Here is a 19,081-nt window from a genome sequence, read left to right as displayed (position 1 = left end):
ACACGGTAGTGCCTGGCGCCGCCAGAGCACTGCCCTGAGTTAGACATCTTCAGAGGACCGGAGTGTGGGTCGGCTCTCCTCGGTCAGGGCCGGGGGATCTTAAGACCAAAAGCTTGCACAAAGTTTCTCATGTGCGCACTGCTTTCTCAGGCTGCCCAGGCATCGTTCGCATCGAAGAGAGGCGCCCACGCTAACGCAACCTCGCGTTGGGATTACGAGGTCCATTGGGAAATTTGCCTGCTGAGTTGCTAATCAGTAGACGCTACTGTACTCGTACTGCCACAGCTGCCTCGTGGCGAATTTAGACTTCCCAGCCCCACTGTCCCCCGCCAAAGTTTGACTCAATTAGGCGAGTACCCTAGCCAAAATCTGCCCTCGAGTTGAACTACAAGGAGGGGATGTCTGTTCAGCTTTTTCAGCTATCAACCATTCGATTCATGACTTGTGATCGATTCGGAAACAGAAGTCGCGCATGATCTGGGAATTGGCAGGTTTTAAGCTGCGACCCTGATTAATCACACCTCCCTACGGTGATGCTGCTGACGCTTTTCCTTTGACCTCAGCCTTGTCCCACTGTCTCTTCTGCCACCAATTGAGAGCAAAATTCGTTACCACCCACATCAAGACCGTCAGTGCCATCAAAATGAAACTGATTTCCAGAAACAAATGTAGAGCGCCCAGCGAGACCACCTTATGGTTTAGCGGTTCAGGCTGATTTTGAAAGGTCACGATATCTGTACTCATCAAGGTCTGTCACCATGTTAGTATAGTGCCAACCCTGCCTTTCGCGCACAAGGACTCACCGAAACGAAAGTTCCTGGTAAGAATATCAACGTAATGACCGTGATCACTTTCATGGACACGGTCTCCTTTTGAGTCTGTTCCGCTATCCGTTCCATTCGTCGGGTCATAGTTTCCATTTTTTCGGAAGATTCCTTGGCTTGAGCGGCCAGCCAGCTACTGGCTTGCATGCTTTGATACTCGATTATACTGCTCATCTTGATCTGGTAAGCTCACACCGTCTCACGTCGAGTTCCATCATGCGTAACTTACAAGAGTCTTTCTTTCCGCAAGCAGGCGTGACAGCGTCTCCAGGCGAGATTGGTGCAACTGCATTTCTGATACCGCGCCAGTGATACTGATCTGGAACTTGGTGAGAGCCGCCTCGCAATTTTTCGCCATGTCTTTCGGGGCGTCTTTCGAGTGGAGTATGGTCCCATAGTGTTCCAGAAGACCAGTCATTACACTAATCTGTGTCCTTAGAATCAAAAGAGCAGCATTCGTCCGTTCCTCAACCCTCTCTACTTTCCGGATGTCGTCGATGTCGAACTCATCTGCGTTCGGCTTCCTTTCTTGTTGCTGTGCAGTTACCCCGGGTGGAAGCTTGCGAGGAAGTTTCCTGGCTGGGGAAGCGACAGGGGGCTGTGCTGGACGAGGCTGGGCTGTTGGCAATATTGGCGGTGCCTCTTTCCTCCAAGTAAACGCTCGCTGAATTGTTGTCCAGGTCTGACTTCTCTCGATTGTTGGGGAGGTTGCGCCTGTCGCTTGTGAAGACGCACGCAAAGCTGCAACTACAGAATCTTTGTTGATGGTGACGTTCAATGTGCGATCTGTGATCTCCTGGACCTTTTCCTCCAGAAAATTGACATACCATAGCCAGTTTTCACCGACCCAGTCCTTAAACGATTCGTGCGTTGCAAGAGATGTCGCGAAACGTTCATCCCTACTGCCGAGTCTGCGGAGCTGTGGATGATTTGGTGACTCGATGGCAGAAGCGACCTGGTCCTTGATCTTAGGGTCGCCTTTAATTAGAATCCAGAGCATGCGTCCCGTTTCGAAGTCAAACGAATGATAGATGGACATTGGCTGTACGGACCATTCCCAGTTCTGGAATGCATTGGTCTTAGCAGGTGCCCACAGGCTGTAAGAGACTTGCAACCTGAGGCCACTTCGACTGAGTGGGTCCACTCGCAGACCTCTGTCGGCCTTCGAGAGCCGCGTTTCGTGTTTGAAGCCGCTGTAGAAGAAGTCTCTGGCATCTGCTGTCTTGCCAAATGGGAACACAAAGTCCAGAAAGGCCGGCATGACTTGATAGTAGGTGAGCAGCGCCATCAACATTTCCCTAGTCACCCGTAGTCTGTCCCGAGAATTCTGTGCATGGATAAAACTGGTGTAGAAGATGAGCACGGGTTCACTAAGGGAGGCAGGAGATAGATTTTTTCTCACATGAATTGGCTCTGAGCGTCCTCATCAGACTGCAGCTGTCCTTCTTTGAAGCCAAAGTAAGTCCGTAGATCGTCGTAGGATTTCACACAGCCGGGGACAAATGGGCTTTGAGACTCCCTGCACCTTAGTCCATGAACATTGGCGTCTGCGTCTGAACAGAACAGATCCTCCTCGCGACTGTCTAGCCTCTTCTTCAGCGCCTCTAGAAAATGGTCGTACGTCTGGTGATGGAGAAGGGCAGTTGCTTTTGGATACTCCTTTGCAAGCTTGAAGCAATCCACTAGCTGATTCATCTTGCACACACTGGTCTGGGAAAGTCTGAATGGGTCCTTGTAGGTTTGAAAGTGCTATGTGCTATGGAAAGCTATCGTGGAGGACATGAGGAGTCCTACTTGCTTTCATATCTTGCCAGAGACATACCCGATGAGGCTGGTGGCATACCAAGAATTGAGGCTGCATTTGCTAAACGCCTAACGTAGTGCAGGGTCCTGGACTATAGCAGCCACTGTCAAAGCTGAGACCTGTCAAGCTGTATCATAAACACCCCTCAACATGCCCACATGCGCCGTCGCCCTCTAATGTGAGTCAGGCTGACCTCTTCCATGAATGTGGCCAGAAGTTACGAAAGAGGGGTTCAATTGTTTGGCGTGCGCTTGGACAAAATTTCGTCCTCCTCAGCCTGCAAAACATGCTCAGCCTCATGCCACAATCCTCACATTCTCGACTCACCTTGGTCAAATCTCTTGGAATCCAGAATTCGTACTTATCGCCTTTTGTCAACTTTGAGTTTTGAAGTCAGCCATGACCGGCTAAGCCCCACTGGTTGGACAATGCTTGGGTCACGTACTTTGATAAAATACTCGGTAGGCTCATTTGGTGACAAAAACTTGTCGAGGCACGCTTGTAAATCAGCCTCCGCCAGTCGATACGCCGAAATGTATCTGAATTTGAAGTCGTCCTCAGGCATGTTGCACTGCGAGTTTTGCCAAGGCAGAAGGCTTTCACGGCTGCAGCTAGTTAACGACCAGCTTCAAGAAGGCCAGCAGGCGAGAGAACAGAATCCCTGGGGAAGGTTGGCGGCGAAGTCGCCTGGCCTCGACCTGATCGGGCGCCTTCATCCCTACTTATGTGGCGGGCTGAGTGCGAAGGATTTGAAAGAAGGCGACGTCACACCCCAGCTTGCCAGCAGGCGGAGTAATGCAAAGTCCATTTTGTCAGGCCTTCTTGTGGACAGGCATTTGTGGCTAAGCGCCTAACTGGCCAAAGAACTGGCCAATCAAGCCTGCTGTCTTGAGCCTCATCACTGCATAGCCGGGGCATCGGTGCGGTTGTCAAGGCCTATGTTCATGCCTCTACCTCGAACTGGTGAGGGTTTTCGTGCCTACTGCAAGCCTGCACGCCTGCATGGCGGTAAGTCAACAATCAAACAAGAGCGCTCGTGTACCGGAACTTGGATTTGGCCGGGAGATCTACGACATGATCACAGATGCACAGTTGGTTTGGCAACGTTTGCAGAAGAAGTGGCCACGTTATAGGCGGGACAACAAGAGACTGAGCATCTTTGCTTGACTGGATTGCCAGGTTGAAAAAGCTATGGGATACAACTTGCTGCGTTCGTCGACAGGGAATCATGACGAAGAGAGCTGCGATAAGAGTGGTGTAGCCGCCTCCAGAGAGTGCTTACGGTGCTCTTATGGCACTCGGGACCAGCAAGACTCCATTGACAGGGCCACAACTGTTGAGAAAGATGGCACTCAATATATCAGAACGTGCAGATCCAGTGTTCGTATGCGAGGCTCGACGTTCTGATGATGGGCTTCATAAATGGCGTTGATGTTCGGCGACAGAATGTGAGCAGGAGTTTTCAAGCCTCGCGCCAGTCACCGATTAACATAGGTTCTATCCTCAGGCATCTGGGGGCCACCATGCTGAAGCAAAGTCGGCTCATTTGAAAGCAGGCGGAGAAAGTCCAGGGGTTTCTAAAGTATTATGAGTACTGAAAGAACTTTGACCAGTGATTAATAGGCCGAAGTTTGGCCAAGACAATCGGTGGAGGGGCCGAAAATCCGGCCGGTCGAGCGGAAGTCCCCACGACGATGCCGCCGAAACGAGGTTGCGTCGAGGTTCTGCGGTTGATTCCTTCCGCTTCATGTTCGATTCTCGGGTGTTTAGAATCTCGGTCTGCGAGGCCACTGTCAAATAGCCCACATCAGACGCGAAATTGTCGTGCCTTCTATAGGTCATACATCAATCTTAGTTCGACATCATTGCTAAGTTCTGTAACGCTTGAATCAATCGAATACTGACTATCGCATACCCACAGTCTTCCTTCGGTTTTCTTGATCTCCTCTCTATAAACAATCCCAGTCGCACCACCCACATGAGTATCTTTGTATGTTGCTTGTGTGATCAGGCTTGATTGTTACCAGCATGGTCGAGCTGATCCCTCCTCCCGACCCTCACACCCTCCTACCGCCTCTGCTCGCATGTCTACCTACTTCTTTCGCCTCTCCAAGACCTCCACCGACCTTGCTGCGACTCCTTTCTCCCATACTACGGCAACGCCTTGAAGTCCACACCTCGACTTCGTCTCATGATAGCTGGGCCAGTCTATTATGTTGGGACGCAAGCAAAGGCGAAGTCCTCAAGGACAAGATCGAGCAAGCGACCTTCGAGCCGCACCCAGTCTCGGGAGAGCTAGAAGTCGGGGACACCGAACCTATAACGTACAAGAGATTTGATGAGGAAACGTTACGAGCACAGGTCCCTCTGATTGACTGGCCTTTCACCGTTTTATATTTGTGGTGCACCGGGAGCGAGGAGGGCAATGCTTGGAAGCTGGCCGAATTGTTACCGTTTGACAACGATCTTCAGAGGGATCCCTCCTGGTCCTCGTCCATCGTCGAAGCAGATGAGAGTGCCAGGGAGAGATTGGTGACTGAGGCTTTGCAAGAGGCGGACCGGGCAAATGCTAGAAGTCAAAGGAATCTGTCTGTTGCACAGGGTGATGATGATGATTATTGGGCAATGTACGACAAATCAGAAGGAAGAACCCCAGCTCGCAAGGCTTCAATCGATCCTCGCGCCGGTCCATCAGAAGAGGAGTATTATGCTCGCTATGGCATTGTCCAGCCTGCAATGGATGGCCACGACCCGGACGAGGAGACAACAGACGTCCAGTCATCGTTAAATGGCAACGTGCTGCAACAACTGCTTTCAGCGCAATCAAATCCATCTACAGTACGAGAACCTCCACCGTATCAAGGTTCTTCTGATCGTGACCAAGATGAGAGAGAAGTGGAGGTCACCCAGCCAGTGCCCTCATCGCCATCCTCAAGGGCGTCAGATACGGTGGCGCGGCTGGAGCAACACGCAGAACGCTATGGAGCTTCAGAGGCTGGGATCAGGCAACATATCAGCACGACTTTGAAAAGCATGTATCGACTGGCAAAGAGTGCGGGTATGGATCGAGAGGAGTTTGATCGTATAGTGCAGAGGGAATTGGAAACCCTCAGCATCTTTGATAGACACGACTGAGCGCGTGAGTGAGTAAGATTCGCATATTAGCGTTAGGAGTCGTTGCCGGACATATTCAACAATCAACAATATTTGTAAACCATCAGACCAGTATCTTGAAGGACACAGAGTGATAGAGGGGAAGTATGGAGAATTAAGTCGGGTGCACCCTTAATGACCCTTCTACGCGAGGCTCTTGTGCACGGGACCCACGCGGCCCCCGAAAACGTCGCGTCCCTGAGCACGAAAGTTAAGTTCAGGAATCAGGACACGTCGATGAAGCTGCCCTTCGAATGTCAAAATAATGCCCAATCTGAGTTCGAGGACACTTGGTCGTCTCTCATCTTGTTGAGGGTTGCTCCTTTCTTCTGAACACTTCTATTTAATTCCTTCCCTTCCTTTCTCTTCGAATCCATTGCACCGTTCTTTCCGCGGCGGATCTACAATCAACACCCAACGTCCTGCATTGGACCACACCAACATGTCTACTCCAAACGCTTCTCTGCGCCAGAGACCTGGGAAGGACAAGGGCAAAGTGGTGATCAATGGCGATAGGCATGAAGATGGCCCGGCCAATACATACGAGCCTTTGAAGAGATCCGCGTTAAGAGAATGGGACTACAAGATTGGTCTGACCATAGTCACCATTCTTGCCTTTGTTACCCGTTTCTTCGGCATCAGCCATCCTAACGAGGTTGTGTTCGATGAAGTCCACTTCGGAAAGGTCTGTGAGCATCTGACAACACAGTTGTGGCTGCATGGCTGACCAAGAGTTGCAGTTTGCATCCTACTATTTGCAGAGAACCTACTTCTTCGACGTCCATCCTCCCTTCGGCAAACTGCTCTTCGCTTTCGTCGGCTGGCTTGTGGGCTATGATGGACATTTCCTCTTTGACAACATTGGTGATTCCTACATCAGCAACAATGTCCCATACCTTGCCTTCAGATCCCTTCCTGCGCTCCTCGGAGCTCTCACTGTTGTCGTGGTATACTTGATCATGTGGGAATCGGGCTATTCACTACCTGCCTGCGTTTTGGCGGCAGGATTGATCCTCTTCGACAATTCACATGTGGGACAGACTCGACTGATCCTTCTCGACGCCACTCTCGTCTTCTTCATGGCTCTAAGCGTCTACTCCTACGTCAAATTTTACAAACAGAGACATGAAGCGTTCAGCCGAAAGTGGTGGAAATGGCTATTGGTTACAGGCTTCTGCATGAGCTCTGTCATCTCTACCAAATACGTTGGAGCATTCACCTTCTTCACCATTGGCTGTGCTGTCCTCATTGACCTGTGGGATCTGTTGGACGTCAACCGTAGGGAAGGGGCTTTGGACCTTCTTACTTTTGGCAAGCACTTTGCGGCCCGCGCCGTGGGGCTCGTCGTCATCCCCTTTTTCTTCTACCTCTTCTGGTTCCAGGTCCATTTTGCCGTCTTGACGCGGTCGGGTCCTGGAGATGACTTCATGAGTCCTGAGTTCCAGGAGACACTTAGTGATAACCTGATGCATCAAGCCTCGGTCGACATTCAATACTACGACCTCATCACTTTGCGGCACAAGGATACCAAGGTCTACTTGCACAGTCACCCAGACACTTATCCGCTTAGATACGAGGACGGCCGTATTTCCAGCCAGGGACAGCAGGTGACGGGTTACCCTTTCAACGATACCAATAATGAGTGGCAGATTTTGCCCATGGAAGCAGGAACTAAAGCAGGCCAACTTGTATTGAATGGCGATGTTGTCAAGCTTCGACATGTGGTAACCGACACTATGCTTCTCACGCACGATGTGGCATCCCCTTACTACCCCACAAACCAAGAGTTCACTGCTGTCCCTCTCGATGCTGCTAATGGAGACCGCCACAACGAAACGTTATTCGAGATTCGATTGGAACAAGGAAAGAAGGGTCAACCTTTCAAGTCGCACTCTGGACAATTCAAGCTCGTCCATTATCCTACCAAGGTGGCCATGTGGACTCACACAACACCACTACCCGAATGGGCCTTCAAACAAGCTGAAATCAACGGCAACAAGAACGTCCAGCAGTCCAGTAATATCTGGTATGTCGACGACATTCCTAATATCCCGGCCGATTCGCCGAGATTGATCAAAGAGGCCAAGAAGGTCAAAACCCTACCTTTCCTGGTGAAATATATTGAGCTTCAGCGTGCCATGTTCTACCACAACAATGCCCTGACGGCAAGTCACCCCTATGCTTCACTACCTTATCAGTGGCCGTTCTTGTTGCGTGGAGTCAGCTTCTGGACGCAAGACAGCACCAAGCAACAGATATACTTCCTTGGGAATCCCATAGGATATTGGATAACCGCAGCCCTGCTCGCTGTTTTGGCAGGTATCTTGGGAGCGGATCAGTTGAGTCTGAGACGCGGTGTAGACGCTCTTGATCGTCGTAAGTCATGTTCCTTGAGAATCATCCCAAGTCACCTTGCGCTGACATTCCACTTTCCTCCGCAGGCACTCGGTCCAGACTTTATAACAGCACAGGATTCTTCTTCCTCTGCTGGGCAGCGCACTATTTCCCATTCTACCTGATGGGACGTCAGCTCTTCCTGCATCATTATTTGCCGGCCCACTTGGCCTCATGCCTCGTCACAGGCGCTTTGGTCGAGTTCATCTTCAATGTCGACCCGGTTCTCGATGACGAAATATCTGCCACGATCTCCGCCAAGAAGGACAAAGTCGCCTCCAAGGTCCCTGAGAAGGCTAGACGGTCCTTCCAGACGGCCCAAGAACGGCTGAAGGGTCAAAGCATGTTTGCGACTTGGGTCGCGACGGGCGTTGTGTTGGCCGCCGTCCTTTATGGATTCTACTTCTTCTTCCCCCTCACTTATGGCTGGCCAGGCTTGACGCCCGACCAGGTCAATGCCCGGAAATGGCTTGGCTATGACTTGCACTTCGCCAAATAAGTCAAGAAGGCGAGGTTGCATTGCAGATAATGGAAGGCCCAGGTCGATCCTGGCGCATGTTTGCTGTCATGCTCCCCATGCCTTGTGCATGAGGATGATAAGGTAGCAACAAAGGCCGAAAGGAACACATGGAGGCCATTTCTCAAAAAGGCGAAACGACACTGCCATACAGAGCGCTGGGATTCTGCCTGGCAGAAAAAGTACTTGCGATTGGATGGCATGAGAGACATTGTTGGCGCCGGATGTAGATGCGAGTGGTGTTGGGACTAGGCTTTGCGCTCGATAAGAGGGCTCTGGGCTGGTCGGAGACGGTCATATGGTCAGATGAGCTACTTGGAGCCGTCAAAGATATGCACCACGGTCTCGCGTCCCTGCGTGCAGGCTGGCTGGGAAGCAAAAGCCGTGGAAGAGTGACAGGCAAAGCTGAGTGATAACAATTTGAAAGGGTATCCACATGGATTCTATGCCTTGAAATAGTCTAGTGTATGTCGACACTTGATTGGATCTCACTCGAATTTTTCACTCACTATCTGCGTGTCTGGGCGTTGTGAATGGTCAGGTCGTTGAGCCCTTCCCTCTTTGAGAAGGCAAACTGTCGCTTGCGCTGACTCTGACTCTGGACTCTAATCTATCGTCGACAATCATCCTCGTTGTTGCTAGCGTATGTGGATCTGGGATTATCAGCTGGCCTGGCAGTCGACGAGAACTTCGTTCTCACTGTTAGCGTATGTGGGCCAGGCAACGGCATGTCCGAAGGCAAAACTGTTACGAAATGTCGAGGCCGAGTCGAGAAGACGGGCCGTCTACGTTTCTTCGCCATTGTCTCTGTCGATTCTTTACGACTCATGCGGTTTGAAGAGTCTGGCGAGGACAGACAGGGAACAGGGAGCTCTTGCTCCTGCCTGCTGACATCCGTAGCAGTACATGACCATGTGTTCAAGGTGAAATGGTGAGGGCGATCAATAACAGAAAATCCTTGAATTGTACTCTCGCGGGCATTTTCTTCATTTTCTTTATGTGGTATGACAAGTACGTACTTTAGCTAAGTTAGATGGCCTCCAAGCAATTGCACCCATCGTTGTTCCAACAAGTCCATCAACAGATGCTGCGCTAAACGTGAATCGACGCCAGTATGCTTTTGAAAGACTTTGCTTTCCCGAGGTATAAATGCTGAGCGACCACCCCATGCGAACCCAATGCACCTATGTCAAGAAGTAACATGGCAGTGATATTCCGACTCCCTAAACGCCTCGCTTGTAGATTTACAACAAATATTCCCAAGTACAATCACGTCTCATCATTTCATCCAAAGACCAAAGCAAGGAAAATCGTAGAGTTGACCACGCGATGGAATCCAATCACCTGTAATGGACTGCTTCGCTGGCAATTTCAGCCAGTCGCTTAGGCTGATGAACAACGACTTCGTTCTTCTTGTTGATGCCAACTTGGGTCGGGATGTTGCTGACCATGGGGTAACGAGCCCGGCGCTCCAATTCGTCCAGCGGCGTTTGAGAGCGGATGTACTTGGTCCGGCCATCTTCATGGCCCTTCCAGTCCCAACTCTCAAAACGACCTTGACTCAAAGCAGACCAGACAAGTCTGCGTTGACGCTGGGTTCGTAGAACATCTTCGGTGATACTGTCAAAGTCCCATTTGGCGTTGGCTTCCTTCTCAAAGGCTTTGAAGACGGCCTGCGTTTCCGGGTCTTGGCTGGTGGCAAGATTGACGAGTTCTTTGGGGTCCGTGCGTAGATTGTACAATTGGGGAGGATCAACTGGGCATGTGATGTATTTCCAGGCGCCTCTTCGGATCATCATCAAGGGTGCCACGGTCCCTTCTCCCATGTATTCGGCAAATACCGTGTCGTGGCCACCATCGCCACCATACAAATGAGGCAACAATGACAAACCATCCATCGGTAATCCTGGAACCAGTTTCGCGCCAATCAGGTCGACCAGCGTAGGCATGAGATCCAAAGTCGAAACATTTTGAGAAACATGATGAGGTGTGAATTGACCAGGGTTGGAGATGAGCATGGGCACCCGAACAGAGTTCTCAAAGTACGACATCTTGTACCAGAGACCACGTTCACCCAGCATGTCACCGTGGTCACCAGAAAACATAACCACTGTGTTCTCATCCAGGCCGCATTTCTTCAAAACCTCGAGCAATTGACCAATGCAGTCATCAACATAGCTCACCGCACCGTAATAGGCTCGTCGAGCACGTTTGATTTGCTCATCCGTAAACTCATGGCCTTCCAGCTCACAGACATGCATCAGGCGTCTGCTGTGAGGGTCTTGCTCGTCCTCTCTCAAAGTCACGCTGGGCAGCTCGATGTCGACACCTTCATACATGTCCCAGTACTTGTCCTCAATAGCGTAAGGATCATGGGGATGTGTGAATGACACTGTCAAAGCGAACGGTCGCTTGCCAGGTGCATCCCGGGCATAGTCGAAGAGGTACTGCTTGGACTTGTAGAGAACCTCCTCATCGTAGTCGAGTTGATTGGTTCTCACACAAGGACCGGCTTGTAGAATAGAACTACTGTTGTGGTACCATTCCAAGCGACGATCTGGGTCTTCCCAGTTTACAGCCCAGCCATAGTCACCCGGATAAATGTCTGCGGTCAACCTGTTCTCATATCCGTGCAGCTGATCCCCTATGAAATGCATCTTGCCTGCCAATGTGGTCTCGTAGCCCGCGGCACGCAGGTAGTGGGCATAGGTAGGAGTATCAGAGGGAATAGAGGAAGCGTTATCGTATGAGCCAATCTTTGAGGGTAGCTGGCCGCTGATGAGGCACATGCGAGAGGGTGCGCACAGCGGAGAGTTGCAGTAGGCAGAGTCGAAGACGACGGACTGTTCAGCCAACTTGTCGAGGTTGGGCGTCTTGATCTGGGATTTGGGATTGTGCATCTTCAACAGAGGCGCGGCCAGCTGATCAGCCATGACGAAGAGGATGTTGGGCTTTGCTGGGAACAGAGGCCTCGAGAAACCGGCTGCGCCCTGGAAGCCATTCGGTGGTGACACCGGTGGGGAGTCAGGAAGGGGGTTGTAGGAGCCCATGATGGTGTGTATGAGAGTATAGTTGGTCTAGTTGTATAGTTCTGAGTGTGTGCACGTGTGATCTTGCCCGTTCAATTATCTCAGACTTCTTGAAGGAGAGGGAGACGAAACCACCGAAAGTGCGGAGGGATCGCAGATACAAGTAATGAAATTGACCAAAGGAATGGACGAAGCTAATGCGCTGGCAGGTTGAGACTTCCGCTGCGCACTTCGTGTGATAGTTGGGCAGAGTAGAAAAGGAAACGGTAGAAAGGAGAGGGAACATGGAGGGCACCGGGCATATTTACTCAGCATAGTATGGCGTATGTGGGGATGTTCTTTATCGGAGGCGTCACTGCGCAAGGCGGTCAGTGGATGGTTTGATGGTGGCCGCGAGTCTCAATCATCCGTCGCTCATTTCACCATATTTTGTGGAGTGAGAAGAGGAGAAAACGCTCAAGAGAGCGAGTGTCCAGGCTTAGGATGACGCCGAAAGGGAGGCCGTGAGCCTGCGAAGGTGTCATTTTCGCAATCGCAACATTTGGTGGAGGAAGCACGCCATTGTTTGCCACAAATGGAAGTGACATTGGCGGAACGACGGTAAGTTACTACTAATGTTAGGCGGTGAGAATGGAAATTTGCTTTTTTGGTGCCCGGAGCCTGATTGTCAATTTATTAGTGTCTAGTCCCTTCTCTGCGCCGAGGCAGCCCCTTGCATGAAGACCTGGTCCAATCACCACCTGCAGTTCCTGTCGCCTCAAGTGTCGGATATTATGACACTCTGCAGGATGCATCCCCGAGCGAGATCCGTCATTGGACTTCCTGCAACAAGTCGTGAACCATGGGGTTGAATTGAGGGGCGCACGGACAAGGCTGCCCTGCCCGGAGCCTTGAGGAATCTTTTCCCTGTGCAGCCCCCAAATGTTCATGATTACAGCACGAATCTATTTTTCCGCGACATCATTGCAATGCTTGAAGGGGTTTGCAATGTGTGTGAAGATCAGTTGACCGAGATAGTCGTTTGACTTTTCCCGCACTGCACTCAATCTGCCGATGAACGTCTTTGCCAAGTGTGCCGGGCTGCACTTATCGCTCATGCAAGGCTCAAGCCGCTAACTTATCTGCAGTAGTACGACGTACACCAAAGACCCTTGCTTATCAATGCTCGCGTCTCACGTGTCGGCCTCCAAGCGCTGATCTAAAGCCCTTGAAAGCCCTTGTGAGGCCTACGCATCCCATCCTGAAGGAGACATAAAATCCTTTCATGTTGACCACCTCCAGCGCCATGTCTTCTAACTCGGTCATGCAGCTACGCTGTCCATCTTACCACACTGCGATTGGTACCGCAGTCTTATCAGCTGCTCAAGGGAGCCCGGTATCGCGCTTTCTCACTAGCCGTTACCAACTTTTCTGATAGCCTTATCGGGCAGCGCTGCCGATGGTGTGAGGATGTGATTCTGCAGATGGCCACTATCTAGGTTGGGTGTGCACTGTTGCGAAGGTGTAATCCCGCATGCCTAGAGAGGAAGGAAAAGGAGCACGCGATGTCGATGCCTCTGATCAGCCGACAGCCTCTGGTATACCGGATATGCGGGAAACCCCATCCATACTTTCTGGTAACATTAGCGAATGGACAAGCACCGCCTTTTGTTTGATATCCTCGAGTGGCTTCATGTCTCGAAAAAGGGTGCGGATGGACCACCGCCGAGGAAACCCCTCAGGAAATAGTCCCTTGTCTACCCACATATGGCGCGCATTCTCACTCGCCTTCGAGTCTGCACATCGTACATTGTTGAGGTGTGAATGTTTCACACATGTACTCCATATCCGTACTTACAGCATTTGTGCATTGTGAGCATCAGTGAGCATCCTAGCAGTTGTCCCTCAATGTTCGTTGCAAGCCGGCAAAACATCGGCAACTTATTTCGCATGTGAAGGAAGGAGTTCGAGGTCTTTCTCTCTTGACTCTCGACGGCACTCGGCGACGACTACAAGTGCTTCGGCCCTGTAAAGACACGATCAACGACAAATGTTCCAATAGAGTCACTGCTGTGCTAGCAGCCGCAACATGCCGCTCATTGCTCGAGTATGGTGCACACAGCATCCGTCTGCTCTGGGGGATCTCCAATAAGTTAATGCCAGCCACGAAAACTGCCCGCACGAGTGAAAGGTACTCCGTACCTGGCCTAAAGCTAAGTTAGAGCTCTCCACACAGCCAACCTCCCGTTAGCAATGTGTCGCAAAGTCGCAGTTTCAGCAGAATAATCGCCTGCGCATTCCTTTAACGTCTATCTAAGCCGCTCGTTACTGTTTATAAGCAACTCTTCTCTGTTGTGTCTTCAAGTGATCTTGGATTCTTGTAACAACCTGCGCGACAACCCTCAAACGCTTCGCACTCCAGCAGAGTCGCAAAACTCACCATGGCCGACGCCGAGGACCCAGTCCAGATCGCAGAGTCGGGCGAAGCAGATGTCGACATGGGGACGGCCGAAGAAGTGCAAGAGATCGAAGATGACAACGCCGAGGCCGAAGGTGAAGGTGAAGGCGATGAGACCACAGAGCCCAATGGTGATGGCCCGGCCTCCAACCCTCAGACAATATTTCTCGAGTACCTCAAGTCACCTATCGTGCAGCTAGTTGTTGGCGATGGCGATGAAGAGACTACTCTGACCGCCCACAAAGCTATTCTGACAAAGTCTCCTTACTTCAACGACCTGCTCACCAACGCCTCGGACGACGAACTTGTCCTTTCACTTCCTGATGAACACCTGGATGCAGTAGGCTGCTTCTTGCAATATCAATACACAGGGGAGTACTTTCCAAGACGACTCGCAAATGCGCCAGACGGGCTGGAAAGCGATCCTTCTGTTCCCTCTGTCGACGATACTGGAGCGCAACTTCTCAAGCAGGCGCGTGTCTATACACTTGCCCAAAAGTTAGGATTGCCCGACCTTAAGACGCTCGCGCATTCCAAAATCCATCGCATCAACTCCACGGCTGTCGGCGAAATTGCCTATGCGAGATATGTCTATGGCAACACTCCCTCAGACGATGTTACCATCCGCAAACCTGTGGCAGCCTTCTGGGCTACCCGTTCTCATGTCTTACGTCACGAGGCCGAGTTGGAGTTCAAGGCCATGTGCTTGGAGTACCCGCAATTCGGTTTCGATGTCTTGAGCTTGGTGCTTGACCAACGAGAGAAGAGAGTGCGTGAACGCGAGGAAGATGGTACCCCTGGTGGAAGCAAAGGCAGAAAACGAATGCGACCCAGCGTGAACATATAATGGCCGCCTGTGACTTTGTATGGGTCCTTGGGAGAATTCGGTGTTTCATTGGGAGTAATAGATATCGATTCGGCTTAAGGGCAATGTTCCCGCCTGAACCTCATTACGAGGCTGTACTATTAAGAGTGGATCAAAAGCAGGAATTTTGCAGCACGATATATCTTCAGCGTTCGAGCATGGCTCTGGAGGTTGAGGCCATCTGCGGTTCCACCATTTAGAACAGACGTCAAAGTGTTCTGCGGCTTTTGCCTTGAGAGGTAAAGGCAATAGTCTGGAAATACCGAATCATTCGTGAGGCTCTGAAAATGCTTCCCATGACCGTAGAAAATGGAGCTGCACGGAACCGAACCACTGGAGCTCTCCCGAGTCGCCCAGAGATTCATGCTTGCAAACTGCAGCGCCCCAGGGTGGCCTCCAAATCTGCACCGTCAACCCCGCAATGTCCACACCGAGGCTCGCCCAGACTCGAAGTCTCTCGCTAAAGGCGCCTGCGTTCTTTGCACGTCCATCTCTTCTTGTTCACCATCACATATACCCTGGCTCATATTCACGTAATGCGCCTACTATCTTAGACTCCTCACGCACCTTAGACAATGAGATTCGGCGACTTCCGTGTCGACAGTACTGCCCGCAGTTCCGCATTCTAGCCTCGAAACCGCAGTCCGATTCGCAACTGACCGGACGATGTCAGATCTGAAGGATGAGCCTGATCATGCAGGCAACGGCACAAGTAGGAGTACAAATGGTCGGGCGTCCCTGTCGAATGAAGTAGCGACTCCTGGCAGTGAGCGCAAATCAAGTCACGCTTCGCCTGAAGACCAGCCAAAGAAGAAGCGGAAAGTGAATCATGGTTCGCATATCCTCCCGTATCTTGCTGCAGCCTTACTGATGCTTTGCCTGCAGCGTGCGTCTATTGTCGTCGTTCGGTAAGGCCGGTTTTACCCTTGTACCCAAAAGCACCAAATTTCGAGTGCGCAATGAGACATATGATGGGCTAACAGCGAGTCTTGGTTGGATACACAGCATATGACCTGCGATTCTGTACGACCCCCTTCCTATCTCTGGCGCGCAGGCGCACTGCCGTGCTTTAATAGGTACTTGGGCTAACGCGACCCTACTATGGGGCCATGTCTTAGGATCGACCGTGTAAACGATGCATCAAGAGAAACATCGGACACCTGTGTCATGACGAACCGAGAGAAGGCCACGGATCTCACAAGAAATCCAAGGCAGACGACTCGGAGACAGCTGGGGTCGACGACCCTTCTCCTCCAAAGGATGACTTTCCTCCAGCACCCAGCCTGCCTACACCCACGCTGTTAGACGAGACGGGCCACGATCTCCTGCAAGACAGCAATAGTGGTCTGAGACCCTCCACAAATGACACCATGCCGGTCTCTGTTTCTAATCAAAGCGCACCTACTGCAACAATAGGGCTTAATGGCAACGCTCAGGCTCGTGAGTGTGCGTTGCAATGTCCGAAGGTCATGAGCTGACTCCGTGCAGATTTTGGATATAATGACCCATGGCTTGGGGTGCAGAATCGATTTCACGACATGCATACTTTCCACCCTAACTACATGTTTAACGCAAACGAGGTCACGGACGAGTATAATCTACTCAACGACTTCCTAAGCACCAGTTTGTTCGAAGAGACGGGAATGTATTCGACGGATGAGTTCCAAGGTCCTTTCAATGATCCCTCTTTTATGAACTCGATAGCGGCTTCGTCGCTCACCTTGCCGCCAAGTGAGCCTTTGATTCCCCAGGAGCAGCAGACCGATGGACACATTGCAGTGCAGAACAATGCTGCGCAAGCCGCCATGATATCCCGACCGTCGAGCGTGAAGCCAGTCTCGGACAAGGCGAGGGAAAAATACTACATGATGGCGGCAGATCCTACAGGCGCTGAACCACCGGAAGAACGAATGCAGAAACTGCTCAAGGCCAAGTACGATGCTGGAATGCTCAGGCCTTTCAACTACGTCAATGGGTATGCCAGGCTTAACAAGTACATGGAGAAGAATATGAAGCAGTCTTCTCGTCACAAGATTCTGATGCAGTTGGACCAATTCAGACCAAAGTTCAGGGAACGAATGCAGAGTCTGACAGATATCGAACTAGTCCTGGTCGAGATGTGGTTTGAAAGAAGTCTGATGGAGTACGACAGAATCTTTGCTAGCATGGCCATACCAGCCTGCTGTTGGAGAAGAACTGGTGAAATCTTTCGAGGCAACAAAGAGATGGCAGAATTGATCCACGTGCCCATCGAGTCACTTCGTGATGTAAGTACTATTCCCTGAGGGACTGTCTTTATTATACTAATTTCTCCCGCAGGGCAAGCTGGCCATCCACGAGATCATTGTCGAAGATCAACTGGTCAGTTATTGGGAAAAGTTCTGTGCAATCTGCTTCGACCAGCAGCAAAAGGCAATGCTTACTAGCTGTACATTGCGGAGCCCAAATGGTGTGCAGGGCGACGAGATACCTTGTTGTTTCTCATTTACGATCCGGAGAGACAACCACAACATGTGAGTTCATAACCTGGCTGGATCTGCTTTTGGCTTACCATCTCAGACCATCGTTGATTGTGGGCAATTTTTTGCCGATGAATCCAACAAAGCATTGATTGGAGGAATGAAGTGTTACTTGTACATTGTGATGGGACCAGAGTATCATTACTTTGAGCGCATAAAAAGTCTGAGTGTCATTTCGTGTTCTGGTGGTTGCTCTTTTACCCTCCTCGTTCGGTCATGAGTCGTGCAATCCTCATGTGAACTTTTGGTCACTCCATTGCCGTGTTCCCGATGCCCTTCAATGAAGTCGCAAGTAAGGCGCAGTCGGTCCTTGGTAAGTTCGAAGCTGGTCTGATGTCAGTTGCTTACAGACAACAGTTTTTGCAACGCACCTGCAACGACTCCTTGCCAGAGATGCGAACCTCCCCTCCCAAGCCATTTCTGATATCCTGCCCTACATCCAGGCTCTGCCACTTCCTCGAAAGGACATAGCGCCCAACCAACGGATTGAGTTTGACCGAGCTGGAGTCGTACTCTGGAACACCTGCTGCAGACTCGGCAAGACTGATGAGGATCTTGACAAGAAGAATCTGGCCACGAGTGGGTGAAACGTCCAATGTCGTCCTACCTGTCCCTCCCTCCTTACACTCTCGCAGTACGAGCCTTTTCATATTTCCTCGTCGAGAGTGCGGCAAGCTCCAAGGGCAAAAGTACGACGACTGTCTCGCAATCATGGCTCGGTTCGTGGCTCATTCTGCGCAGGTATCATCCGACTGTTCAAACATGCACTCAAAGCGGTCAAATGCTGTCTGGGTATTCCTCGTCGTCTCTGACCCGGCTTCTTTCATTGACGAACACATCAGATGCTGCTTTGTTCGACATTGGGTCGAAGATTGTGGAACAGCTGGCTTCGAATTACGAGGACCTGTCGCATATCAAACCCGAGGAGGGCGAGAGCGAAGAGCAGGTGGTGAATGACCTTGGGGCCCAGTATCTGCTAGTACGGGTCGCTTTGGTCGGTAATTCCCGGTTTCTGACGACAGTGAGGGGTGGTGCTGACAGCAAGCAGGCCTGGAAACAAGACCGTGCAGAGTTAGCAGACCATTTCTATGCTCAGCTCGAGACCTCTCATCCATTGACGGACGCCAAAGTGGTTGGTGAACTCATTGACTTGTGCTATGAGATCGGAAATGATCAGCTACACCGAAACCAGTCTGCTGAAGCCACCAAATGGCTCAAAAGAGGTTGTCAATGGACGGATCGATACAAATCCCACCTTGGAGATCCTGACATGGACGGATCAAGACTCACGTTGCTTCACACCTACGGTGAGAGATCAACTCGTCGTGACTATGCAGAGCTGACCACATACGATGTGCGCAGCCAGAGCATTGCTTTCTACCCCGGGCGCATACCCTGGTGAAGAAGTTCGCAAGGCGCTTGATGTCCTTCACGAAGTAAGTCTGTCAGACACACAAGCAGCCATTCGTCGCTTACAGTTTTCAGGAGTTCGGGAATAAACTCTGCGTGAGTCTGCTTCAGTTGGAGGTCTACGCAGAC

General features: G+C 51.1%; 6 protein-coding genes across 6 annotated transcripts; 4 read left to right on the top strand and 2 right to left on the bottom strand.

Moving 5' to 3' along the window:
• Nucleotides 1-89: 89 nt before the first annotated feature.
• On the bottom strand, nucleotides 90-2,716 carry EDD37DRAFT_455481 (uncharacterized protein). The gene is made up of 4 exons (XM_062812914.1): nucleotides 2,227-2,716; nucleotides 1,054-2,167; nucleotides 804-998; nucleotides 90-750 (listed from the first exon to the last, which is right to left on the bottom strand). The coding sequence occupies exons 1-4, from the start codon at nucleotides 2,517-2,519 to the stop codon at nucleotides 526-528; spliced, it is 1,827 nt and encodes a 608-aa protein (XP_062668952.1). The 5' UTR covers nucleotides 2,520-2,716; the 3' UTR covers nucleotides 90-525.
• A 1,507-nt stretch (nucleotides 2,717-4,223) lies between these two features.
• EDD37DRAFT_455168 (uncharacterized protein) lies at nucleotides 4,224-5,959 on the top strand. Its single transcript, XM_062812912.1, has one exon. The coding sequence runs from the start codon at nucleotides 4,657-4,659 to the stop codon at nucleotides 5,761-5,763; it is 1,107 nt and encodes a 368-aa protein (XP_062668951.1). The 5' UTR covers nucleotides 4,224-4,656; the 3' UTR covers nucleotides 5,764-5,959.
• EDD37DRAFT_455006 (dolichyl-phosphate-mannose-protein mannosyltransferase) lies at nucleotides 5,958-8,798 on the top strand. The gene is made up of 3 exons (XM_062812910.1): nucleotides 5,958-6,466; nucleotides 6,522-8,157; nucleotides 8,223-8,798. Exons 1-3 carry the CDS (start codon nucleotides 6,224-6,226, stop codon nucleotides 8,672-8,674), a joined length of 2,331 nt encoding a protein of 776 aa, XP_062668950.1. The 5' UTR covers nucleotides 5,958-6,223; the 3' UTR covers nucleotides 8,675-8,798.
• An 875-nt stretch (nucleotides 8,799-9,673) lies between these two features.
• Nucleotides 9,674-11,883, bottom strand: EDD37DRAFT_633737 (choline-sulfatase). Its single transcript, XM_062816808.1, has one exon. It carries the CDS (start codon nucleotides 11,740-11,742, stop codon nucleotides 10,033-10,035), a length of 1,710 nt encoding a protein of 569 aa, XP_062668949.1. The 5' UTR covers nucleotides 11,743-11,883; the 3' UTR covers nucleotides 9,674-10,032.
• A 1,795-nt stretch (nucleotides 11,884-13,678) lies between these two features.
• EDD37DRAFT_455086 (uncharacterized protein) lies at nucleotides 13,679-15,225 on the top strand. The gene has a single exon (XM_062812911.1). It carries the CDS (start codon nucleotides 14,142-14,144, stop codon nucleotides 15,003-15,005), a length of 864 nt encoding a protein of 287 aa, XP_062668948.1. The 5' UTR covers nucleotides 13,679-14,141; the 3' UTR covers nucleotides 15,006-15,225.
• An 802-nt stretch (nucleotides 15,226-16,027) lies between these two features.
• On the top strand, nucleotides 16,028-17,855 carry EDD37DRAFT_633733 (uncharacterized protein). The gene is made up of 4 exons (XM_062816807.1): nucleotides 16,028-16,046; nucleotides 16,142-16,463; nucleotides 16,512-17,290; nucleotides 17,343-17,855. The coding sequence occupies exons 1-4, from the start codon at nucleotides 16,032-16,034 to the stop codon at nucleotides 17,538-17,540; spliced, it is 1,314 nt and encodes a 437-aa protein (XP_062668947.1). The 5' UTR covers nucleotides 16,028-16,031; the 3' UTR covers nucleotides 17,541-17,855.
• The last annotated feature ends 1,226 nt before the right edge of the window (nucleotides 17,856-19,081 follow it).

The sequence above is a fragment of the Exophiala viscosa genome (assembly GCF_022695815.1).
Source record: "Exophiala viscosa unplaced genomic scaffold EDD37scaffold_7, whole genome shotgun sequence".
NCBI lineage: Eukaryota > Fungi > Ascomycota > Eurotiomycetes > Chaetothyriales > Herpotrichiellaceae > Exophiala > Exophiala viscosa.
Note: the sequence above shows the minus strand (reverse complement) of the source record. Positions and strands in the feature narration are given on the sequence as shown.